The 27564-nt window shown below is 43.4% G+C and overlaps 2 protein-coding genes across 3 annotated transcripts in view; one reads left to right on the forward strand and one right to left on the reverse strand.

The window, feature by feature from the left end:
• rusc2 (RUN and SH3 domain containing 2) overlaps window positions 1–16238 on the reverse strand; it is a 36769-nt gene extending 20531 nt beyond the window's left edge. For both annotated transcript variants that reach the window (XM_076730091.1, XM_076730090.1), the window contains exon 1: window positions 16048–16238. The gene's annotated coding sequence lies outside the window, so the exon portion shown is untranslated. The remainder of the gene's footprint in view (window positions 1–16047) is intronic.
• Window positions 16239–24009: 7771 nt separating this feature from the next.
• unc13ba (unc-13 homolog Ba (C. elegans)) overlaps window positions 24010–27564 on the forward strand; it is a 163168-nt gene continuing 159613 nt past the window's right edge. The window contains exon 1 of the mRNA XM_076730114.1: window positions 24010–24255. Coding sequence (XP_076586229.1) covers window positions 24234–24255 — 22 coding nt within the window. The 5' untranslated portion in view covers window positions 24010–24233. The remainder of the gene's footprint in view (window positions 24256–27564) is intronic.

The following is a 27564-nucleotide window of genomic DNA, read 5'->3' on the forward strand; positions in this document are numbered from 1 at the left end:
GCTATCTTCAGCTTCATGGACACTCAACAATACGCTGGGTTGCAGATAATCATAAACTGGCTGCTCGTGCATCGAGCCTGTCATCTTTCAGTTGCAGAGTAACAACGTTTATCTTGATGAAACTTTATTCCACAAAGTTAAAGGAGTTACATGTGGCGGTTTCGGATGTCAATATACGTAATATGAAAAAAATAGCTTCTATCTCATGCCACTGGCATCCTTTAGTACTCGTGTTTCTTACAGTTAAGACTATATTTTCCATGATGCCTTCTTTTCATTACTTCAGTTTCTTGTATCGCGAGCTGAAGAAGACAAACATGTCGAAAGTCATTTTTCCATCAGCCTTTCACTCGCTCCCTTATCTAAAATTACACGGAGCCCTGAAAGCTTTGTTTTGCAGAGGACAATGGTGGATGTCACACCATGTCACAAACAGTAGTAAATACAGTTTAACAACAGAGACACTGACGGTCTTCTTCTTCACTGCTTGTTTATGGTGATTTTACTATTATCTGAAATCAGTGTGGAAGTGATGTATTTACCCATGAAGCACCTTTCACCGCCTTTTGTCAGTACATATTTGTCAGCAGATGCATGGATATTTCTGTTGCCAAGGTTACAGAGCAGCCTCAGTGTCTACTGGCCATCCAGCCACACTCAAGATAATCAAATTTGGCTTATGTAAATTAAATCATCCTTTGTAACACCTTTAATTTTCTCCGCTAAAGTACTATAAGGTACAATATGAGCTGGATTAGGAATGAAAGTTTGCATTAAGTCATCTGCTCACAGGATCACGACCTGGACCAGACGAGTGCTGACTAAGACTTAGAATAATCCCTCTATTCTACCTGCTCAGTAAAACATAATCCCAGATACAATGGGTCGATTAAAAGAATAGAAAATCAGTTTTAGTGACTAAAAATGAGCTGATGATGAGAGCCAAGTCACCATCACAGTACATGAAAGAGCTGTGCAAATACAGACTCACACAGATAATAATATGCAAATATAGATGCAGACGAAACCTTTATGAGCACAATTGCAAGCAGGTGCAGAACGAGCAATGCTGCATCATTTTTATCGCTAAATAAAGGGAAGAGAAAGGCCAGCTGAGGCCGCAGACTGCAGGTCTAAAGCTAAATGTTAGTCGTATGAGACATGATGAAATTTACTCAGGAGGAGCAGGGGAATAACTGAGACGGCACTCTTGACAAATGACCTTTTTAACAAAGGACTGGGATGGTATGAGCTGTCGAGGAGGCTTCAGCTTCACCTACAAAGAAGCTCCAAGCAAAGGAGCTCTCTCCAAACGACCCCCTGCTGCAGGCATAAATGAAGAACATGTATGAACTTTGACAGTTATTGACTTTTTTTTAGTATTTTAACTTTATACATTATTGAGGGAAGGCAACTCTTGTTTGTCTCACCTTATTTGTCACCTTCGAATAAATATATATACTTCATGCTTCACTGAGGCAGCTGGGAGTCACCTGCCTTGTTCAGTTTCACCTCCTGAGAGCTGTTCGGGGGCTGAGAGAGCTTTTTAAATTCATCTTCATGCAGACTTTTCCCCCTCCAAGTCTAAACCAGTGACAGCATCCACAAGTCCACTTTCTCAAGCCCTTATCTATTGCTGCTCAGATACAGTATCACTCCCACAATATGCATGCTAATCACAGCGAGCAGACTGTGGATAAGACCAGAGTGACTTTGGGAAATGACATCTATGTGACAAGAACATTGTGATTGTGTTGTAAAGCACCTTGTAACTTTGCTTTTGGATTGATAGTGTGGTAACGGACAGAAAAAGCCTGGTAGTCTACTACAACGGCTTTAGTAACCTGACATCATGGAGGAAGTCAGAGATCCTCTTGTTACATAATACTGAAGAGGCGCATGGGGAAAACGCTCAACTGCAATTAAAAGCCAGTAGTATTAACATTTTCAGACGTGCATTCCTCTTAATCGTGCACTGTTACATAAAAAAACATAATGATTCAATATATATAGAATAAATACCAATTAATAAGAAGAGTGGACAATACAAAGGTCCTATACAAGCAGAAGAAACTATATCTATGGAGTGTTTTGCAAACTCATCTGTTTGAAGAATATTTACTGACACTCATCCTCACCACACATTTCTCTGCCTCTGCACAGCTACACATATCTCAGTACAAGGATGTCAGCAGCACTGGACTGTTCTGTAACATCCAACTCGCTCATTTCTTATTAAAGCGAGCGTAAAATAGACTGTAAATATACTCAGTCCAAAACAATCCTACCCAGCAGGATAACTTCACTGTATCTGAAGTCGGATGCTTCCTGTCACTGGAATGTGACGTTAGCAGATTAACTTAATGGTTCTGCTGAAGAGTGCAGGCAATGCTAGCACCAGACAGGGGAAACTAAAATTGGTTTAAGGGATTAGTTCCAGGGTCAGGCAGGCTATCCTGGGTGATGTGTGTTCAGACCAGACAGTTGGTGTTAACATGGGCTACGAGCAAAACCGTCTGAGGTTTCTTTCCTCTTTGGCTGCATGTCTGTTTCATGGAGAGAGTTTTAACACGCCCGTATGAACCGACAGTCAGAGTCCTGATGTGGATGTATGTGTGTTTTCCACAGAGAGGGATCAAACTGTTTGCTCTCTGTTTTCCGGTACAGAGCTTGGTAAGCAGGACTGCTGCAGACAAAATAGCTGTGTAGAGAAACACAACAAGTCAGACCACACGCACACACACACACGCATGCAGAGAAAAGATGCTGCATCCATTCTTTGTCAGTACAAAGCAACAGTCCCATCTCATCTTCCGTGGCTCTGTGAGGAGGCAGCTCAAACCAGCCAGAGATTTCACGGATTAGCAGCGTACACCGCTGAGTACAGCCACAAGGAAAATTCACTTTCACTACGATGCTGTACACCATGACCACCATCACTTTAAGCCTGCTAAGGCAGCAGAGCTTAGAGTGGTGGCTGCAAAGATGTACCACCTGGGGAGTATTGATACACACACAGGACGCTTTCATGGATGGAAGACATTACCATCAGTACTGTCTCCTTCTTTACAGCAGCGGATTACGTCTCCACTTTCTGTACTCACTGGAGGTAGAAAACTTGATTTCAGCCCAAACAATCCCTCTCGGTACTGAAGGTAAGTTTAGTTCATTCAGTGCCATGAGGGACGTCTACAAAAGCTCTGACTGCACATCACACGCTCACTTCAAGCTGATGTAAGTAGGACGTCCTTCACAGACAAAAGACACCTTGGTTTCTTCCTCTGCAATATGGCGCAATTTATTCATCATAAGAGAAAGACAACTTTAAAAGATTTGGATTAGCTTCTTTAATTAAACTCTTCCAACACAACAGAGACTTCACTGGTACTAAAAGTATATGACACTGTTCTCAGTAAAGTAAGACATAAACTGACTGAACTCAGTCCAAATCATTTCAGTGAAACTACGCTTTATTTAAGAACATTATTTTCAGATTGCAGCTGAAACCTCTCACAGATCACCATGTTAATGAAGGCAATTAAATGACACCCTCTGGCGTTTAATACAAATGTGACGACCCTTTGGCACGAAAACCTGATAAGATTGGTTCCTCCCATCATGTGTGATATCACTAAGACGCTTTTTTTGGGCTACAGTTGTGATGTTGATGATGTATTACATGCAAAGCATTCCTAAAAGTCACCTAACAGCAAATTTGAGGGTAAAGAAATCTTGTCCTGATGAGTTACGTCTTCTCCTCTGTGTGACATTCATAATACATTGATCACAGCTGCTGTATAGCACTGTGTGATGCTGGACTCAATGCTGTCCCTGACAAGAGTGGGACAGTGGACAGATGCATTCGGGGTATTGGACTATTCAAGAATTCAAGTCCACACACAGAAAATGAAACAGAGAAACTTGTGAATGGGGCCATTGAGTAGGCTGAATAGCCATTATGCTCCACCATAGCCTGAGGAACCCATCCATCGTTTGGGGACACAGCTCAATAATGGGACTTTATCAAAATAATGGGAATTTATCAAAAAATGTCTGAACATAAAACAGAAATGGAAGAATAAAGATAGACTTGTCACCACATCTGCCTGCATCAGTACCACCATGACAAATTCCTCAATATCCAGCATACTTTCCAAAATCAAGTAGTTGTGCCCAGAGAGAGAGAAAAGTTTCAAAATGATGTTGTTCAGGTCTTTAGCAGCTATGTCACACCAGTCAACAGAGAGCGTTTTACAGAGCAGGTCTGGCTTCAAACATCCAGAAAATATCCTGCACCCTCTAAGCCAACAAATGGACCACCGACATCTGTGTTATTACCAGATTACAGCAGATCAGATGGGATAATGGGTTAACAAGAACAAAGAGGCCCTGCCTGGCCAATCAAATTTCATTTCCCATGCCACATCAGAAACCCTAGTTACAATAACAGCCAGTCAGGAGGGCCATGCTGTGAGAGACATCATGTGCAAACAGCCATAAGAAGAATGAAGGGGGGATGATGAATGCGTCAAACACAAATAACCATGGAAATCAGTGGAGGAACAGTGAGACGGAAAAGACATACTGTACTCAGAGTCAACCTTTACTTTACTTTCACTGACAGATTTTGCTCTCGTGCTTAAATGCAATCAGTCCTGGCTGCCATTTCTTTCCTTAGTCTGTCTTTACAACTAATACAATTCCTGTCGACATGAAAGCCTGCTGTGAATGATGATAGTCTGAAACCAAAGAATGGACCAGGACCATAATACCTTCCTTTTATTATCTTAAAGTCACTGTTTTACAACTTTAGAGCCTCACTGCTCTGATCAGGGTTGTGTTCAGCCACAGCAGGCTGCTGTATTCGATGAAGATGCTCTGACACACACACTGTATGCAACCCGCCCACCTCCAACTGGCAGACAGAGGAAGCTAAAGACAGAAAAAGTGAGCAGCTGTTGAACATAGTGGAGCATTAAGCATTTAAAGAGCCAGATATTTTTCTCAGGGGTTGGTGGAGACCAAACAAGAGGGAAAAGAAGTGTGAACACTGGACTATTATTTATTATTTAAGTGGCCTAAAACACAACTCCAAAGTGTTGTTAATGTCGCTCCTGTGTTTGCTGGACATGTCAGCAGGCACTGCATGTTACCAAGTTTGTGGCCTTTTAGCTTGAAGACGCAGCATAAGTATAAGTATAGAAAGGAGCAGACTGTCTCAGTCTTCAGCCTTCCTTTCAACAATGAGTCAGAAAAGAGGAGAAAAGGAAGAGAGAGAAACATAATACCAGGATTTTCTATCCAAACCAATACTCTGACAGCTAGGGATTCATTAAGGGTTCCTGTAAGAGCCAATTAGCTTTGATTTTTTTTTTCCCACAAACACGTCCTTAATGGATTCTTTGGAAAACCCACATTACTGTATGTCATCATAGTGGAGAGCAGGCTGGGAAGTTGACCTATTTCTGAAGCTTTCACACACACACACTGAGAGGAAAAGGAAAGCAAAGATGTCCTCCCTCTTATATAATCAGGGCTGTACTTCCAGGAATAAGTCTGAGCCTGGCGGGGGGGGGGGGGGGGGGGCATCACAGTGAAGGCGCACCCTGGAAAGACAGAGACAGATGACGCAGCCAAAGGAGGTGACAATTACCATGATGAATGCAGTCCACACTCAGTGCAGCTCATGTTTACTGACTTCAGTCTTGTGACTATTTGCTGATGAATTCCACAATAAAAAGGTGCAGTGAGTCAAATTTTTATTGACCCGTAGAAAGTTTACATATTTGTGGAAGGTTGATAAGTTTGTTAACTGAACAAATGTTTGTCAAACATTTCAGCTACAAATGCTTCAAAACAAATGAATTAGACTACGCCGCTATTTCACATAGTAACACAATATTACCCCTCTATCATACATGCCTGTTGGATGAAACAAACCCAATGTACTCCTTTTTAAAAAGTTTGCAAGATCCATATGACCAAGACAAGCCTAAAGTAAATAAGTAAAATGAACAAAATCATCCTTGAATCATTATTTTCGGTCTAAGCTGCCAATCTTGTTGCTGCTATGGATGCAGAACAACAACGTCGTAAGTATACTATCTTCAAAATACAGTGAGGATGTGACCCTTTCTACCAAAATTTACTTTTTTTTTTTCAAAAATGAGCCACCTAGCATACTCAGTCTGCACATTTCGGTCATCTGCAGCCAGCTCAAAGAGCATCTTGGTTAAAACTAAGCAAAAATGAAATGTGGATGTTTCTGTTTTTATTTGGAAAAGAGCTAAACTTTAGGGTTGGGACCTGCTTCACATTGAAATGTAGACAGAAATAACAGAAACAGAAATGACCAATCTGGAGGATCTTGCAGCCATTGCTTTCTTCAGTCTGACGCTGTCTGAAGTTGTTGTAAGTTCTAAAGCAAAAAAATATTTTGCAGTATTTTCTCAAATCATCAAGAATGTGGTTTTTGCAGAAATCCCCTGAAATACTCTTAAATTATTTCAGGGCCACATCGTCCATACACTTGTCGCAGACGTTTTCAGCCGCCTGCTTTCAATCCCGATGACTCTGCCACTGTGAACTCAGGTTTCATTTATCCTCTGCTCACACAGCCTCTTTCTCGTCTCCTGCACCAGTGCCGCTGTCTGTAGCTGTCTGCTTGTTGAGTTACAGCTTAGTGCTCCGAATGTGTGTGTATGTGTGTGTGTGTGTGTGTGTGCGCGTGTGTGCGTGTGTGCGTGCTGCTAAACCAAATGAAAAGAGCTTTGTTTGTTGCACACATTCACAGTCTCACAGCGGTGTCAAATAAAGCCTGACAGAAAGAGTGGGGGAGCTAAAAAGCAGGAATGCCGAAACAGAGCAACCTTGACTGTCTCCTGGGACTTTGGGTTTGTCTCACGTCGCCGCTTACGGCTCGATAAATTGCAATTCATTAAGCGGTTATTCTTTGTCTAACAGGAAGATGCAGTATGTCAAAAATACCTCGACGGATAAGAAGGGGAGAAAAATAGGAATCAACAAGGAAATGACCCCGTGTCACAGTGCAGTGAGCTGTGCATTCAGGGTGGAAAATTCCCACCACCGTCAGCCAAGTGCTGGAAAGTCTGTCACACCAGACTCGACTGCAGGTTAAAAATACACAACTTAAAGGTAACTCTGTCAAACATAACCCTTCACCAGCATATTTTCTTCTGTAACAGGACTGAAAACCAACACAAGAACAAGAGCTCACAGCCACAGCAGCAGCTCTGGAAAGGCATGATTTATAAAAAAAAAAAACTGTTTGACGGATGAAAAATTAACAGTCAACTCGGCTGTTTTTGGACTGGAGGAAAAGACAATGGTGTGAAGTGAATCCAGAGGGTTTGTCCTCTGTATGGCAGCCATTTTAGGTCATCTCAGACTCAGCTCGACAGGCTCAGCTCAGCGTTGTCTGACTGTTTAGCTGTGGACGGTCTCTCTGTCAGCCTCAGCTGTTAGGCTGACGGACAGCATGCGTGCCATCAGCACATCAGCATGTCGCTGTGTGTTTGCATTCAGCTGAGAGTGACGGCATTTGGTCGTAATCTGTCGCAAACTAAGTGCTTGGACAAGAAACTTTGAGCAGCTGGTGGCGGTCGGGGAAAGTCACGGGATCACCGTTTATGTCTGTACCAAATTTCATGGCGATCCATCAAACAGCTCTTGAGTTACTTCACTCTGGACTGAACTACACATGGAGCAGCGCTGCCAGCCCTGAAGCTATGCCGCTAGCATGTCTGAAAAGAGACGAGACGCATCAGAAGTGTGTTGCGGCAGGCACATGCCCAGCTGGCCCGTGTGGAACCCAAAAACCAGTAAGGCTGCAATAAACAAACACCTAACAAATAAATGGCTTTCAATCTGTGTCCCTGAGGAGTTTAAAAGCTTCCACTTCCTATCTAACATCTAACAGTACACAGCACGGCTCTCTAACCCAATTCCTTATTTTGTGTTCAATGAAGAGCTTTGAAGCAGCACATACAGCCAGCACTGAACATGCTGCTGTGAACTGATGTCCACACACTCTGATACAGTGAAATGTGAGGCCTTATTGATCCCTTTAGGAAAATGCTACCATGCCTTTGCCTCTTCACAGGTCAGAAGTCTGGGCCGGCTACGAAGCATGACTGCTGAGGCCGGAGGGCCTTCAGTTTATCGAAACAGTCACTTTTAAAAGCGCTGTGTGGACATTAATAAATTACCACACTGATGTTGAGTCATTAGTCGAATTCCACCATCGATCGCTATCCTGCGCTGACCTCTGCCGTGCATCGTGACACTCCTGGTTTGCTTTGGTGGGAAGTGCAGTTTATGGTAGCTGAGCTGAAGCGAATGTCCTGCAGCAGAACAGAAGTGTTTCTTCTCTTCAGCAAAGCCAGAGACAAAAACCTCACAGGACAAACAGGTGAGGCTTAAACAGGATGAGGCGACACAAGCTTTCAATTCACTCTGCATTTCAACTATAAATAGCAACCTGGCCGGCTAAATGACTTCAATAGCGCCACACTTCACCCTCACCTTAAGTCCACTTATTGCTTTGTTAATGCAGCTACACCTGAGCGCAAACACTTAACGCCAAGTCAATCCCTTGAGCTACCTGTGCGTTCTCAGCGAGCTAAAGCAGAACACACGACCTTGATCTCAGCTTCCCAAAAGGCTTAGAGAGAGTTTCCTTCCTCGCCCGTTCCTCCGCCTGAACTTGAAGAGCTTACACTGTAAACGGTTGTGTAACAGTGGACCAGCCTGCTGCCACCACTAACAGGTATTAGAGTGAGCTGACATCCAGCCACAGCGGGAGGATGCCATGTGACAGGCAGGAGCTGATTGCTTGAAATGCAAATGAGGAAATTTACGGCAGATTAGTTTAATTTTCAGGAGAAATTATGCACAGATGAGAACTTTCTGATTCTGCCGTAATGAGCAGCTGATTGATAATGACGGTCTACGTGACACGGGTATGATTTCAAATGAAATGTCATTAGAAAAATGTTTGAATTTGCACGATCTGGTTTCTTCCAGAAAACTCTAAAATTCAAAATGTTTCCCAAAAAAAGAGAACTTTTTTTTTGATCCACAGATTTTCAAACATTTTGACTCGTCGTAACAGGAAAGCCGCAGGTGTTACTGACGACATTAAGGACGGCTCAAATCCATTCAAGCGCGCCAGCGAGTCGTGGCAGCGTGACTGTGAGCGGCACATCCAGCCATCGTTCACAGCATTATGCAGGCCTGCGTTTTTCACACTGGGACGTGTCAGGATGTCAGGGAAAAAGACTTCTTCTGTATCTGAGCTTTGTGGTGGCACTGGCACAGCGAGAACCAGGAATCAGGATCAATTAGAATGATTTGACTGTTTTCATTTTCAAGATGTCGATCAATTAATTGACCGATCGCTGCAGCGCTATTGAGTTGTATTAGATTGGAGCGCTAAATTCAACTTTATTGAGTGTGTAGGACTGAGTGAACATGGTTAATGGAGTTTAGCTGATCACTGCTGCGTGTCCAGGCTCCCACAAACACAAAAACACAAGCTGTGTTCATACACACACCATGGGGTGGATGTGTTGCTTGTGAAGCTGCAGCTCTCTTCTTCCAGCCGTCGTGTTTCTCTCTGTGCTGACTCCGTCCTTCTCTCTTCTTTCTCTGGTCACCTCTCACTCTCCTTCCAGCCTTCTTTCGATCCTTAATGCTTTCCCCTCTTCAGTCCCATCCCCCCCTCAGCTTCACTATATCCTTGCTGCCTTACTTTCTCTCCTGCTTTTCCTCCGTCCACTTCATGCACTGCAGTGTCATACGTCTTTCCTCTGCCCACTTCTGCCTCTATAATCATCTTCCTGCCTCCTTCCATCCATCTCCTCTTTCTCTTTCTGCTCCCATGCTGTTACACGCACAAATATCCAACCAAGATGGCCTGCAGACGGTTTGATTGGTATCTGCTGCACACTACAGCCGGGTGACAAAGCAAAAACCAACATGAAGTCTCGTCGTAAGGTGCTGGGCCACCACGTGCTGCCACAGACGGCCTTCAGAAGATTCCAAAATGTTCTCTTTAAACAGATCATAAATATGTTATTCCACTGTGCAATGCCTCTGAGATCAGAGCTCACACACACAGTCAGTCAGAAAAACAATTTGTCAACAAGTCAGGAACAAAGCCTGTGATTGGTCGACAGACTCAACCCAAGGCATCATAGAATTGCCTGTGATTGGCTAACAACAACAATAACTGTCTCCACTCCAATCCAATCCAATTCAATTCTTCCAGTTCAAGGCTGGATTATGGACATTATGGATGCAAAGAACACCAACTTAAAGTAAAATAACTCTTCTGCCTTTCATATGTGTAATGTATATATGCCATGAAACACTATTTGAAGAGTCCTTTCATGTTGTTGTGCTTGAACACACCGTCCTCTTGCACTGTATTTTAGCTTGTCTTCACTCTGTGCCACACGTGCGGTATCAGTTCAGTATCAGTGAAATTCATCTTAAAATACAGGAAATAGTGGGGGTGGTAATCAATATCATGATATTGATGGGTATAATTTCTGAAACTGATTATGTGTCTAGATACGACAAATATACACAAAACATACACAATATCACAAAGCAATTAAACTGGTAGATGAAGTAAACTGTGCTCCACTGTTTGCATAACAACAACAAAAACTAGCACTGTGATTCGTCACAGTTAAAAGAGCAAATCAATATCGAACAACTGATTAATCGACTCCAAGTTTTAATGTCCGCTGTGGGAAAGGTTCATCATTGGGCGAGCCTCCTGTCAGGCGGAGCATTAATCTCGTCATCGAGCTGAACGTTTCTACCATTAACTCTGAAACTGCAAAGGCAGCAGAGAATCAGTCTGTGGAGCCAAATGATGAGGAGCCGGCGATGCATTCAGTTCAGCTTCAAACTGCAAGGATTTATATTTATCAGGCTTTCAACTACAATCAGAATACTTAAACGTGTTGTGAAATTTAGTGAATGTGTTGCACTTGCTGGAAAAAGTTACTGCCTCTCCCTCTCCCTCCATATTTCTATTTCTGATTCAGCAGCTGAACTACCAGTCACCATGTAATTACCAGACTGTCGTCCAGTCCCACACAGCAGCACAGTGAAAATGTCCACAGTATATTGAAGGCATCCCAGCAGCTCTCAGTCCTCTTTCACGGTCAGACAAATGAGCACAAAATACAGAGCACGGCTGGGCAACATTCATCTGCTGCAGCAATAAACACACACACACACAAACACACACACACACACACACACACACACACACACACACATATGCATGCATGCACACAGTCGTCTGTGTGCTTTTAATCACTGAAGCATTGCAGGCTGAGAGCCATGAAAGGAACACAACTACCATAACAGGCTGGAGGGCAAGGGCTGTGTGTGTCTTTATGTGTATGTGTGTGTGTGTGTGTGTGTGTGTGTGTGTCTATACGTGTGCATGTCAATATTGTGTGACTCCAAAAGTCTACAAACACAAATTATGGTCTGGTCCTTGCACTTTGAGTCACAATAACAAAGCCAGCAGTGGAAGAAATGCTGAGATCTTTTATGTTGGTAAGAGCAGAGATACCAGAAAGTACAGAAGTAAACATACGGTTAAAAAATGTACACAAGTGAAAGAGTCAGCAGTATCAGTTATCTAAGCTTATCAGTATTTTAGCTAGACCAGTATATCAGCTTGGCCATTTTTTTGTATTTATGTGAGGTAAAAGAATGAAGTAACATGAATGGAAAGCACAAGCACCTCAGAATTTTACCTGGATATATGTACTTTGTTACTTCTGCACTACTGCTCTTAAAAGCAAAAGGACTTAAAGGAATTCAAAGCATTTCCTCTGACTGGAAACAGAAAAGGGACCCTGATCATTTCCCTGTGGAACGTAGAGAACCTTTAACAATACTTTCACAAACCACTGGCAGAAATGTAGCATCAACACCAGCAGGAGGTTCATGACGAGGCCAAACCGCCGCAGCCCGACAGAGGCTACTCGTGAGCCCAGCTGTCATAAGACTCATATCAGTGCTTTCTTTGACTGGGGCTTCTTACATACAGTTCAAATGTTCTGAATTGCGTGTTTTAAAACAGCTCTTTCGAATTCACTGCACTGTCAAATATAAACCCAAAGAGAGGAACCAGCAACTTTCTGATCGCAGACTCACTTTGAGACACATTTCAGGCAAACATTATAAGACAGCAACGATAACAAACTTACTTAAACCAATCCAGAGTTAGTGATGATTGTTGGAGCAGTGATAGATGAATCAAGAAGGTTTTATTTCATTTTGGTCTTGGTCAGGAAGGTAACTTTATTGGGATCTTTACCATAATGTCATCACTTATTACAAAGATCTGAGCCTGTCCAAGCTCTGAGTTACACAAGCATAAACTCGGTTTCTTGTTTTTTTGTTTTTTTTTGTCTGAGGCACCACAATAATAGACAGTTTAGACAAAAAGGGCTTTTGGGACGTTGGCACGCCTTGAAAAGTTCTCAGTATAATTATGTTGTTGAAATGTAATCCTTCAACACTGGACAACCTTCAAAAGGAGCCAAGCAAAGCATTCAGACACCTGTTTCACTGAGTGTAGCTGCAGATAACAGCGTTGAAAAAGTCTATTCAGGGAAACTGGCTGACACAATAGGGCCTGCATCATATCTGCACAGAGCGCTTTCACAAATCAGAGATAGGAAGACCAGAGATTAAATCACACCACACATTTACACATATCAATCAAACACACAGAAACTATGCACGTCCGGCCTCTGCAGGCCCTCGGTTATGTAACACGGAGAGACACATTCCAAGATCGGGGACAACGGCTGAACACTGAGTACAGGCCCGTCGCCTGACACACTGAATCAGCTGTTCACGTGTGTGTTCAACAGTATGTGCAGGACCACGATGAGGCTTTAAACTTGTAATGCCATGATGGTTCGGCCCAACGCTCACAGGTCCCTCATCACACAGACTGCTGACGCTGACGCTGAGCCAGCACTGGTCTCATTAGAGACCATGAAAGAAGTGAAATCATGGAAGGGCTTCAAACTGTGCAAAGACGCTGTAAATGGCACCGCAGAGCTGGAACTACCCATTTTCATTTTCATCACTGATTGATATGATGATGCTTTCTCCATTAATCAATTCATAATTAATCCTTTGGTTTATAGAATGTCAAAAAATAGCCACAGCTTCCGAGAGGGAGTCTTCAATTTACTCGTTTTGTCCAAACAACAGTCGAAAAGCCAAAGATGTTCAATTTGGAATTAATATAAGAAGAAGAAATCCAGCAAAGTTCCACATTTAACAAACTGGATTCAGAGAATATTAGTGATTAGTGGTCGAAGTAGAGACTTAAATTTGCATTTTCCAAGACCAGCTTCTCATTTTAGGACTCTGGCATTTATATTGGCCAGACTGACCTTTAAGATTTAGTGAGAGCTGTTTGCTAACAAAGAGGAATCCAAACAAACACATCTGTGCTTTAAAAAGGCAAACTGACCTGACTGACTGCACTTCTGTTCACGCAGCTTCGTCATTAAGTTACACATTTAAATTCCAGTGTGGCTTTTCACTCTTACAAGCAGTGACACAGTTTGGGCCCTGGCGTTGATTTGGGGTAATATTGTGACCTCAACCATCGCTCTAAGCCGGCTGATCTTTAAATCTCTCTCTTGATCTCTTTCCGTCTTTCGTCAGTGAGTTTATTTCATTTCTGCTTGACTGAATGGAGGGATGATTTTGTGCAAAGGTTTGTGCAGACATAAAACAACAGCAGCTCTTTTAATATTCATTTAGCATCCATTTATCAGCCATTTGTCAGGGTTTATCTCTGCAAGAGATCTTCATTATAATGTTTTGCTGTTGAATCATATCTCTCTCAAAACCAACTGCTTGCCAACTCCTACCTGAATCCTGATCCAGGTGGATAAGACATTGCATTATTCTTGACTTGTCAACTGTCTGAACTTCACAGGCCCAGCGCTACAATGCCTGCTGCCAGTACTACTATTGATGTAACAACTACTGTTGCTGCTGCAGCAGCCATGAGTGCTACCAACAACTGTTACTGCAACTGTTCTGCCACTACAGTAAAGATAATAACAAAATGCATCTTTAGTTCAGTCTTCCCAGCCACCTCTCTTCAGGCAGCGATTCAGCCTCGGACTGGAACGGAACATCAGGACTCAGCCCTGATAGATGGTACGCACTCGACCGGGTGAGCTACAGGGGCGCCCTGAGAACTAGATGATAATTATACTGCAGAGGAGAGCAGGATGGCAAAATGTTGACACTGTAAACAGATCTGACTCGAGTTCTGGAGACCAGAGAGCAAGGCAGAGAAGGAGTTTACATAACAGATGGATAACCATGCACTGAAGGCTTTCCTCCCCTCGCCTCTCCTCGGGAGATTATCAGACCGTCTCTAACAACACAGGGTCAGTTAGGTAAGTAGACCACCTACTATTGTATATTAACCTACATGTTGCACCATCATGGATTCTTATTGTCTAATGTCAAACACAATGCAAACCCAGCAATCCAGGAATAATTAACTGCTGCACTCATGTAATTATGAAGATAAAGATACAGTAGAAATCACAGGAAACAACCAAGCCCCTATGAAAATACCACAGTATACAAAATACATCACCCACAGATCACTACTGAGCGCTGCAAACCCTTAAAGGAATAGTAGATAATTACACAGGTGATTTACAGGGAGGATGCTTTTCATACTTTCTATGTATGAAGCGAAACGTACAGGCGAACGCTGCAGACATGACACGACGGTATGATTTCTGTTTAGGCCAGCAGACCATTCTCCATCCCCACCACATCACATGTGATGCACCTCAAGACATTAACCAGCATACATCAAGCAGAATACATCAGGAAGAACAGCCAATCTACCTTCAAAATAAGAGCCTGGGGCGTGTGTGTAATTTACTGAGGTATATTAAATAATAGATGAGGAAATTGCCTTCCAATGATGTTGCAGGATTCCCTTTCATGACGGCATTGTTGCTTCTAAAGCCAAGCTTGTTTTTGTCTTATTTTAATAGCATCTCATTCTTTGTAAATAGGAATTATTGTTCACATAAAAAACCCTACCATTACATTTAAAACAAATAATGATATCTATGTTATTTTTACATCCTCTTATTATTATTCTTATGTTTTACTTACATAATAAATCTGTCTACTTTTCTATTATGTTTATGTTTTGTTTTGCAAGCACTCCTTTAATTTCAATCTTATTCCCTTCACTTCTTTATTGCGGTTGATCAAAATGACTTCTGAGTGCCAAATGAAAACGTTCGCTGACGCACTGAAATTAATATCGTTGTCCAACAAGACGTTATCAACCTTCAACACGGGTTCAAACGTTTCCCGAGGCGACCGAGCTTTTATTTTGCTAAATTTCAGCGGAAGTCACATGTCTTCATTGTGGAGGCCTTGACACTGGTGCTGTTCGTTGTTGTCTTCTAGCAATATCGGGTCAATATGGTGATAACAGGGGGGTGCAGGCCGCTGGTGTGGCGACGAGAAACCATAACAGCTTGTCATGAACGAATGGCGGCTGGTTTTGATTGTCTAATAGTGTCTTTCCATCCAGTGTCCACTGCCTTTTATCCTGCACGTAACGTTAAGTGATGAAACACCGATGGCATGTCAAAGCGCTGCCATCCTTTGTGCCACTGCGAAAACACAAATAGACACCACCACCATCTAGCCCAGCTAGCACCACCCTTCATTTGAAACGTTTAACGAAAAATAAGCCTGTCTTGTTAGAAGACGTCAAGGCCGATGGGTGTGGGAGACATCGGCTGACAGCCACACCGGGCTGCGTCTTTCCCGTTATGACCGAGCGAGGCATCATTGTTTTCATCCTCCGACGCGATGCTCGCAAACACAAGCTTTTCTCCTTCTTCCCCGCCTGTTCTCATCCAGCTCTCACCAAATAACCGCATGGAAGTCAAGATGAAACACACTCACCTTGCCGCAGTCGGTCGGCAGCAGGTCTGTTTTCGATACACAGCATTAGCGGCGGTGGATGAGCGGGCTGCTGGGCTGCTCGTCCGCGGCGTGTTCACTGTTTTCTCGGAGAGACTGCAGGCAGACAGCGGCGGTGCAGCGCCGGATGGGCTGGGCCGGAGCGGCACGTCAGCCTGAGGTCACAGCTTGGTGTCCCAGACCAGATTATCTAACCCTGGGTGGGACCGCTGCCACTCATTAGATCTGTCACCTCAGCCTGGGATCTTGTTCAGCTTCAGTGAATCGAAAACTGCACAGGCGTGAATTTATGTTCCCATCTTATTCCTCATATTCACTTCAGTTCCGTTCAAGTTTTTATTTGTATAACATGGTTTCATACAATGGTACGAAGGTTTGTATGTATGTGTGTGTATGTGATATGTGTAGGACATCTCAGTATCACGCTTTCCCCATTAAACCACAAAGACATACGATGCTTGTTAGTACATTGACTCAGGGACAAGGACAAAAACATATCCTCCAAATAGACCTTCAATCACTGTCTTTATTTATTTATGTATTTTTTATTTACTTTTACCACAGGTTACCTGAATGTGGTCGCTACAGCGGTAGGTAAGACACACGTGAGTAGGATTCAGATAGGCCTGCTTAAACAAGTCCCTTTTGTCCTTGTATAGGCTGAGCTCCATCTGCTGGTTATCTGATGTTACTGCATGTACCGAAGAGCATGATTATGGACATGTTTCAATAGATTTCTCCCTCCAGCCTGAGGTTACTGCTGCATAGTGGAGGCCTGCACCCCTAGATGTTATCAGCTGTTGAATAGATTTTTTTTTTTTTTTTGCATCTTTATTGTAAAATCTGACAATCAAGCATTTAACATGAGGTCATTTCACACGAAAAAACGACAAATGACTCTATGTGGAATCTGTTTTGTTCTCCTTGGAACAGATGCTCTCTGCTTGTTAATTTAGAGTAATGCTGTCACACCTGTACATCTGTAACTTTGGATAATTCCTTAGGCAATGTTCACACATCAGGGCTGGCAGACTGACAGTTGGAAAGTGTGTCAGAGAGATGGGTAAAGAAGATGGCAAGAATTTTACTTAATAAAAGGAGGGAAAAGCATTTCTAATTCTACAGTGGACTCCTACATCGGACTATATCTTTCGTGGACTTGTTAGCATCACCTGGTAAAGCATGCATATATCTGAAGAACACAATGTTTTGTGTCCTTTTTGTTTATGCACATCATGTATTATGTAAGCCTGATGCAATCTCAGCCACCCACTAAAGCAGATGTACTCCTAGTGTTGCATATGATAAGCAGCCACTGGTCAACTCCAACCACAGAGCTGCAGGTCAGAAAGGAGAAAATGAAAATAAAAACTCATTTGATTTTTTGAAACACACCTGCCTTCTTATGAAACCAAAAAACATGGTACAATACTTGAATTTTAGTTAATGCCTTTGTGTTTTTCCACTGAACCGTTTACAATAAAAGAAATCAATCATTGTTAACATAAAAGTATTGATTACGGCAGCCTCGTGTTTTTGTTATTTTGTCCGCCCCCTGTAGTTCTCCTTTTCAGCCATTATAATTAAGAAAAGTGTTGGTTTTTGGCCTCTAATAAGCCTGTCAGCCCGGAACATATGTACCTGTTCTCCAGCTACCAACACAAATTGCATCAGGTTGCACCTTTAATTTGGCACCTGTTAAAAGACCAGTGTGTATTTTCAGAGTATGATTTTTTTTTTCCTGCCACAGGATGGCACCACCTGACAGGAAAATCAAGGCTGTCTCAAAGGCTGTGGTGAATACAGAAACACACTAATTGTAGTAGTGTTGTAATTTAGATGATCATGAAATCATCATGATCTTGTGTGATTAACATTAAAATATAAATTTGTAGCACTGACTTTGTTGTATGTGCAGACACATACTTGCATATCTGAGTCAACTATTTCCAAATAATGAGAACAATGTTTCCTTCTCAACAGAGTGAGGCAAATGTCTGATGTCTGCATCTGTCATTTCATATACAGCCAGCAAATCTCACTCTGTTTTAACTAAAAACATAATGCAGGAACTACTTTGGGCCCCAGCTGCCAAATTAGAGTATAACTTTTTACTTTTTTTGAGCATAGCATTTTGTTATTCCGTTATCTTTACTTTCTTTACTATCTTTATCTGTACCTCTTCTCACTGTGAGCTCTTTATTATTTAATTAACCAAGTAATGCAAACCAACCAAATGGGGGAAGTAAACAATCATACGAATAACCTGCCAAATATACAACACAAAGGATGGTTTGCTTATCCTTAAAACCACTGGAGATATACTTTCATGTTATATAAGTTATTTGGAACAATTGCAGCAATCATTAAATCTGTGACTTTTTGACATAGATTATGATGCAAACACTTCAACAGAATTTAAGAAAAAAAAAACCTTTCTCTGGACATGTGTTTTATGACGAACCCAGCCCTGTTACTTCCACCTGTTTCCAATCAACCACTTAGGAAGAGAGAGCTGTGATTGGCTGTCATAACAAGTTAAATAATTGCACTGCAGACAACCTGTCATTGCACCACTGTGGAAGAAGGACATTGTGACTGTGTTGGGTCAGCTGGAGTCAGAGAGAGGGATTTCGGTTTACATTTGATCTTATCTCTGTAGCCATGGTGCAAAATCTCAGGTAACTTTCAAGTGTTCTTTTTGTACACTTACTTACTCTTACTACTTGCTTTCCACTTACAATGTCTGAAATAACTGTAATTGTGTAACTATGGCTTGTTTTGTAGTGTGGTGCTTCTATGGCTGCTACTTATTGGAGAACTTCAGGCAAACACTAAATGTAAGACTGTTGGTTACAATTACATTGAAAATGCAAAGTTGAAAATTGTTAAATATCTGAACCAAGCTGAATGAACTCAGAACTACTTATTTGCAGTATGTTTTCATTAACCTTATGATTGCAAGACAACAATTGACATCTTTGAGGGGTTTTTTTTTTCCCCCCTGTAACTTAACAGTTGCCTATCATGGATATGAGCCTGGCATGTGGGACACTCACCAGCCTGAGGATCCCAAGCCTTGGCCCCAAGTTCCCAGCTATCAGCCCAAGGGTCAGGCCCAGGGTCCCAGCTACCAGCCCAAGGTTCAGGCCCAGGTTCCCAGCTACCAGCCCAAGGTTCAGCCCCAGGTTCCCAGCTACCAGCCCAAGGTTCAGCCCCAGGCTCCCAGCTACCAGCCCAAGGTTCAGGCCCAGGCTCCCAGCTACCAGCCCAAGGTTCAGCCCCAGGTTCCCAGCTACCAGCCCAAGGTTCAGCCCCAGGCTCCCAGCTACCAGCCCAAGGTTCAGCCCCAGGCTCCCAGCTACCAGCCCAAGGTTCAGCCCCAGGCTCCCAGCTACCAGCCCAAGGTTCAGGCCCAGGCTCCCAGCTACCAGCCCAAGGTTCAGCCCCAGGTTCCCAGCTACCAGCCCAAGGTTCAGCCCCAGGCTCCCAGCTACCAGCCCAAGGTTCAGCCCCAGGTTCCCAGCTACCAGCCCAAGCCTCAGCCCCAGGTTCCCAGCTACCAGCCCAAGGTTCAGCCCCAGGCTCCCAGCTACCAGCCCAAGGTTCAGCCCCAGGTTCCCAGCTACCAGCCCAAGGTTCAGCCCCAGGTTCCCAGCTACCAGCCCAAGGTTCAGCCCCAGGTTCCCAGCTACCAGCCCAAGGTTCAGCCCCAGGTTCCCAGCTACCAGCCCAAGGTTCAGCCCCAGGTTCCCAGCTACAAGCCCAAGGTTCAACCTCAGCCCCAGGCTCCCAGCTACCGGCCCAAGGTTCAACCTCAGCCCCAGGCTCCCAGCTACCGGCCCAAGGTTCAACCTCAGCCCCAGGCTCCCAGCTACCGGCCCAAGGTTCAACCTCAGCCCCAGGCTCCCAGCTACCGGCCCAAGGTTCAACCTCAGCCCCAGGCTCCCAGCTACCGGCCCAAGATTCAACCTCAGCCCCAGGTTCGCAGCTACCGGCCCAAGCCTCAGCCCAGCTACCAGCCCAAGCCTCAGCCCCAGGTTCCCAGCTACAAGCCCAAGCCTCAGCCCCAGGTTCCCAGCTACAAGCCCAAGGTTCAGCCCCAGGTTCCCAGCTACCAGCCCAAGGTTCAGCCCCAGGTTCCCAGCTACCAGCCCAAGGTTCAGCCCCAGGTTCCCAGCTACCAGCCCAAGGTTCAGCCCCAGGTTCCCAGCTACCAGCCCAAGGTTCAGCCCCAGGTTCCCAGCTACCAGCCCAAGGTTCAGCCCCAGGTTCCCAGCTACCAGCCCAAGGTTCAGCCCCAGGTTCCCAGCTACCAGCCCAAGGTTCAGCCCCAGGTTCCCAGCTACCAGCCCAAGGTTCAGCCCCAGGTTCCCAGCTACCAGCCCAAGGTTCAGCCCCAGGTTCCCAGCTACCAGCCCAAGGTTCAGCCCCAGGTTCCCAGCTACCAGCCCAAGGTTCAGCCCCAGGTTCCCAGCTACCAGCCCAAGGTTCAGCCCCAGGTTCCCAGCTACCAGCCCAAGGTTCAGCCCCAGGTTCCCAGCTACCAGCCCAAGGTTCAGCCCCAGGTTCCCAGCTACCAGCCCAAGGTTCAGCCCCAGGTTCCCAGCTACCAGCCCAAGGTTCAGCCCCAGGTTCCCAGCTACCAGCCCAAGGTTCAGCCCCAGGTTCCCAGCTACCAGCCCAAGGTTCAGCCCCAGGTTCCCAGCTACCAGCCCAAGCCTCAGCCCCAGGTTCCCAGCTACCAGCCCAAGCCTCAGCCCCAGGTTCCCAGCTACCAGCCCAAGCCTCAGCCCCAGGTTCCCAGCTACCAGCCCAAGCCTCAGCCCCAGGTTCCCAGCTACCAGCCCAAGCCTCAGCCCCAGGTTCCCAGCTACCAGCCCAAGCCTCAGCCCCACGTTCCCAGCTACCAGCCCAAGCCTCAGCCCCACGTTCCCAGCTACCAGCCCAGCAATAATTTTGGTTCTGTTGATACTACCCAGACTGAAGCTTCACTCAGCACAGGGGATTCCACAGGGTGAGTTTGCATAACCTTTATTGTAGTTAATTTCTAAGTTTAGTTCTGATGGCTTTTTTTTTTTTTTTTGGTTTTAGAGCAAGTTGGCCTCATCTCACTTATGGGAGCAAAGGAAGATTTGGCTACAACCGCAACTAGAACCTAAGGCATTGCTTCAAATGGTAAGTGCAGTGTGAAGTAATTCCTGCTTTATATAAGCTGTGACTGCTAAAATGTTCTACCTTTCCATTCATCTTACTGCCACTTAACTTTAAACCAATCTGACCTCATTTCAGCTCTCTGAGGTGTTTGACCTGATGGGCATGTAAGCTAATGCTTGCACCATGGAAGTGATCAGAAAAATAAATGCATTTTGTACTACATTGGTGTGATGTCATTTAATTTACATAAAAATAACCTGTCCTTTTGTACCATGCCTGTTAAGGTCTTGAGTCCTTTTACAAAAGGCTGAAGGATTTTTATTCTCCCTCTTTAACAAGCGTTTATTTGCAGTGAAGACTGCTAGTTTGAACATGGATGGAAATGATACAGGATTTAAAGTCTTGTGTAAGGAGGGCAATGTACTCCCCACCATGTTCTGCTGAGTAACAAGACTTGAAGACAGAACTGTGCAGGCTACCATTTTTGACTGGTATATACAGACTGGGGGTGATGGTACCCTGCAAGGTTCAATATGTATTAAACTTCTAAACTGGGTGATCTATCACTGCCTGGCCAAAAAAAAATCACCACCTGCATTTAACTAAGTGAATAGTTAAGAGCCTCCTATTGGATAATTACTGAATGGGTGATTATCTTTCAGCTGGCAACAAGTTATTTCACCCCAACTGATACGATGAGTCGCTTCTAATTTCTTAATCTATCATGTCAAAAGATCAATCCCATGGTCATGGAAAAGATGTTAGTCTATTTGAGAAGGGTCAAATCACTCTATTAGGGAGTGTAAAGATTGGACGCTAGAGAAATGCAAGATCATGTGGTTTGAGTCCTGTTTCAGAGTGATGGGTGCATCAGGCTAAGAAGATAGGCAGATGAAGCAATGCACCCATCATGCCTAGTGCTGACTGTACAAGGCTGTGAGGGCAGTGCTATGATCTGGGGTTGCTGCAGTTGGTCAGGTCTAGGTTCAGCAACATTATGTGCCCAAAAAATGAGGTCAGCTGACTACTTGAATATACTGAATGACCACCAATCCATCAATGGATTTTTTTTTTTTTTTTCTTTCCCTGATGGCACAGGCATATGCCAGGATTCATTGGGCTCACATTGTGAAACAGTGGTTTAGGGAGCATGAGACATCATTTTCACACATGGATTGGCCACCACACCACAGATTTTTCATCCAAACCGCTTCACCTTATGAAAGGGTCAGTGACTAAAGTTGGATCACAGTTAACTTTAGTTCATGTCAGCTTGCCCAACACACTCAATCCCTCCAGTTCTGCCTGTACTGACCCTTGTAAACTTTGCTATTTGTGTGGTGATGACATACAAATGGCCTGTTGGTCATTCAAGTCATCTTTATTTTCCCCACACATGGCCTAGTATGTCTCAAGCATCAATGCTGGATTAAACTTGTACTGTATTAGACTCAAATTAAAATTCTATTTTCAGCCCCACTGTAAATATTTTGAAAAGATTATAGTGTAAAAACATTTAAATTTTGCTATGGCTTTTTAATGTTTTGAATCATGTAGAATATTCATACACATTTCAGTGCAGGTGCTTATTCTTTTTGTAAGTGCTCATTTCAACCTGAGATTGGAAATGGGTTTCCCACTGTCTACTTCACCTGACAATCAACTAAATCAAGATAAATGGTTTATGGGACATTGGCCCCATGCCCCATTGTGTGACAATGCTTGTTGGTACAGGAATTGACTTCACTGGGCTAATTAATGCTTTTCTTTCTTTTTTTTTTCTTTTTTTTTTTTCTTTTTTTTAAAATGTATTTTCCCACAATGCATAGTGGACACCATGATGGGAAATCCAGGTATGGGAAACATATATTTGGTTATATAACGTGATTTGGCCACAGCTCATGTCACATTCTTGTGGTACGTCTGACATCAGGAATCAAAAACTGGACTTCAAGCATAATGCTTTTAGGAGTAAATTTAACTGAAAAATTTTAGCATTTCTCTGTGGTTAGGTTTTCCTTGACCAAAATTCATCTTGCTAAGTTGAAAATTTCATGTTTTGAGAAGATTCCCACTACTTCAAGAGGCAGGAAACCGGGATTTATAATGGTAGGAATTCATATGTAAACTAAGTTCAGCTGGCAGATGTAACAGTGGTGGACTGAAGGGCGGGGGTGGAACAAATAAAAAAGGCACCACATGCAGAAAGTCATAATGTAATTATGGTGAAACAGTTCCAACTCCTAATGGTGCATTTAGCTTGGAAGTCAAACTGAGAGAGGTCACACCAACCTGACCATTCCAATGCAACAAGTCCGAAAACCAAGACAGACACCTCCAGGAAAACGAGGATAGCAACGCAATACCACAAACACCATATCAACTTGCCCATATTTAGAACTACTGTGTGTATGACGGACTTAATAAAACACAAATAACAGTATCTTACTGCAGCTTTCACTTGTTAATCAGTGGAGCAGCCATGGTAGATATTGAGGTCAGGTTTGTTGAGGTTCTTCCAACTTTCTGATTTGGAAATCCAATATTAGGAGGCGTTCCAGTTTTTTCCGAGAGGCAAATCGCAAATTTATGACTCTGCATCACCTTTGCGTTGTTTTCTTCCTTCTTGAGGGGCGCAATCATTACCAGTGATGCCTGACATAAAGTATTTTGCGCCACACCATGCACGTCTACATGCGTGCTGGGTTTTCCAAATTCCTACTTTCACCGTGGTCTACGAATGCAGCACAAGAGCCGCCCCGCTCAACCGGATTTCAGCCGGTCGGTAGTCGATATTTGCCAGTGACAGTCGTTCCTCAAACCCTCAGGACACCCTGGACCGTCCACCTGCCTCATATCTGTACTTTTTTCCCCTGGCACGGTGTGATGAAGCGGAAAGTGAACGACATTTAGGAGCAGTCTAAATGTCTGCTGTGCAACAGGCAACTGGGCTGCAAACTCAGTGAAGGCTCATCGGCTTTGGAGGAACTGTTGCACAAAATCCCGCTGCGATGTCCCTGCTGTGTGTCAGAGGTAAGGTCTCACTTCATGGCTGCAGGTTGTCTTTGTTTAATAACAATGAAGTCAGTATAGAAACAGAAGAATGGAGGCCTGGCATGAAGAATGAGCTGGTACTTAATGATGCAAAAAGCCAAGTTAATTCTCTACGATTGATGGTAAGATTTGGGGATTGTTGTGCAGATATCACAGCAAAACCGCGACTTCCTATGGGGATGTTTTATTATCACATGGATGAAGAATTTGAATAGAAAACTTCAAACAGGCAAGACAAAGAAAAAAGGAGGAACATGATGTAATATTATTGTCATCTGCCTCATTCCACCACTGACATGTAGGTGATGAGAATAGAGAACCCGTTAATTAATTAATATGCATTAGAAAAACAAAAACAACAAAAAACCCCCCAAAACTTTTCAGTAGTTACTTTTAAGATCCCCACGTGCGATTTAAAGCCCTTGTGGCTCATAATGGAAGCTCAGTATATTTTATACCCTGCTCTGACATTATAACAAGTGGCTGATGTAAATGTCTCCAGAACCATGTGAAGCTGTCAGAAGTGACACACATGCAAGTTGAGATGCTGATCTCATACCAAGGACTAAAACACAGACTTTTATCTGTTTGCTCCTTCAAATGGAAAGCAGTGGCACTATTTGGAGTGTGTATTTGAATGGAGTGCGTATTTGATCGCTACTGGAAGAACATTCATGTATTTACATTAGAGTGCTGTTGGTCTTTTAATGTTAGATATCTGAGTTTAAGAGTCAACCCTAATATCAGTGAGAAAGGACTGCGTACAACCTGGCGAGACTGATGAATCAGATGTGCTGACGTCTTAGAACACATAGGTTATATTTTCCTAAAAGATGTAAGTAATAAGAAATTACAGTACAGAATGCTGCAGAGAAGATACATTCAGAGTAATTGAGAAAACAGCTCACCAAAAAGTACAGGCAAGTTTATTTTTCAAATGGAAAATGTCATTTTTTAATGATTTAAGGGATCTATATCAAAATGAATATTGTAGATTTTGTTATCAGATTTTTAAACCAAAAAAATCCAGTATCAGTTCAGCTGTACCTGGACCGTAAGAGGAAAAAAGAGTCTGTGCAGTGATCGGTGTCACGGGAGATGTGTGAATGTATGATCATGAAGTAAAGCAGAGCTGTGATTTTGACTCTAAGAGGAAAGAATTTGTTATGCATGTAGGCAAGCATCGTAGCATCTCTCAGCTATACATGTTTAATGGGTTAAAACTGGATCCATAGCAGAAGCCTTATAATTGTCAAATTGAGGCTATTTAAAGGTTTGAAACTAGGTTGTAATACTCTGAAAAAACAAAAAGTTTTACTGTTCTGGTTGACATTCTGTGCACTGAAACTTTATGTGTGGTAAATGTGCTGGACAGCATGACCCCTGTAAACTAGAGGCTCACAGGAATCTCTGGAGCTCCACGGGGACATATTTAATGACATTTTGATTATCAAAGAAGGAAATAATCCAGGGTGCTCGAAGTTTTATTAGTGGCTGAAAATTCTGTTATCGAATGGCTTCTTCACTCCTGGAAGTACCAACCTAGAAATACATGTCAATGGAGCCTGTGCACTTGCTTTCATTGTAAAAGAGAGATCATGAGTGAAACTGAATGACATATCCCTCACAAGTACTGCCGAGGTGCCCTTCAGCAAGTCACTTGATCTGCAGCTGTTCAGGTGAAGCTGACCAGTGGCCTGGAGCAGGAGACTGTGGGTGTGCCGGGCAGGTGTGCGAGTGAAAGAATAAGAAACAAGCTGTCGCTGAAAACAAGCATGTGTATTCACATAGATAAAGTTTAGTTAATTAAACTTGAAAAAAACCCAGATGCATCCCACACTGCCACCAGTTTATTTAACATTTTGGCTCCTTTCCAGATGACAAATTGCTCTTCTTTCACAGACATGCTGATTGATTTTCACACCATCGAACTATTGTCTGCCTATCTCTAACTCTCAGCCCCTGGCCTATTGTTTCTGACTGATCGCTTTTGACCATTTCTCATCTTGGGTGCGAGTGCCGCCTGAGGCTGGAGGGCCAACATCGCCGAACCCGTCTATTACAGGATGACGAGATAGGAGTGAGGTTGGGGGAGGCGGGTGAAGCACAGCTGGGTCGCAGTGGGCTCAGCCAAGTGGGATTATGAAGAAAAACGTAATTTTGCTTCATAGCTTGCACAGAGATTGATGGAGAGTGTGGCTCATGTTCACCTGTATCAGTAACAGCATAATTGTTCTTGAGTTGTACTGCATTCATCTGGTTCAGAGGTAGACTTCCAGCAGGATGATGGGACCTCAAATCTATAGCAGCATAGATCATAAAATCACATTTATCTTGATAATGATATGGTTGCTTTTACAACAGATGGATGTTTTCCAGACTTTCGATGATCTCATTATTTATGATCATATGAGCGTTGTTTAGAACTTTTGCTTATAGTAGACTTGGTCAAGTTTTGAACTGCTGCATAGGACTAAACAGAAATTCTTTTAATGGGGGGGGGTCCCCATTTTTTTCTCCCCTTCACGTGCAAGAGGATGTGCATGCACGATGTGGCACAAACAGCTTAAAACTTCTCACAGAATGTTTACATTCAGTGGCAAACCAGGAAATAGTCAGATAATCTTATAGAATACCTGCAAAGTCACATGGTCCACCATTAATAAAGAAGACTAACAGTGTGCCATCACTGCGTTTTGTGCAACACTACACTTCCTCATAACATAGTGTAGAGTTGCTTCACTCTCACATGAGCCGTACCCTCGACCCTACTTTCTATCATGTCCCATTGTGTTCCTCTGTGCGTCCTGGTATTGTCTTGCTTATTCAGGTTTTGTTTTGTTTTGTATATGGTTTGGCACTGCTTTTGTCATTATTGAATAGGTGAAAAAGTGCTCTCATACACTGGCTTTAAGTCTTGACTGCTCCGCTCAGTTTTTATCTATATCTCCGGACCTGTGACATCAGTGCGTTTACATGAACTGAAGTAGCAAGTAAGCAGTAATTTAACACTCAAATGTTCAGCAGTGAAAAACAAATTATTTAGGCCTCCAAATGCTACTATGTTTCAGATTTACTTTGCTTGGAGTTATTTTAAAATGAAAATGCGCCGCTGTTACTTTCCTTGTCTGTAGTCTTTTGTCATGTGTGTGTGCTCAGTAAAAGTCAATTAGACACCCAGTTACCTGTATTTATGGCCAACATAGCCCAAGAGAAATAGATGCATGGGAAATCAGGTTTCCCTATTTGGCTATCCTGAGTACAGAAACCCGGTTCGTCAGTTACCTG

This window comes from Chaetodon auriga, chromosome 5 (genome assembly GCF_051107435.1).
Source record: "Chaetodon auriga isolate fChaAug3 chromosome 5, fChaAug3.hap1, whole genome shotgun sequence".
NCBI lineage: Eukaryota > Metazoa > Chordata > Actinopteri > Chaetodontiformes > Chaetodontidae > Chaetodon > Chaetodon auriga.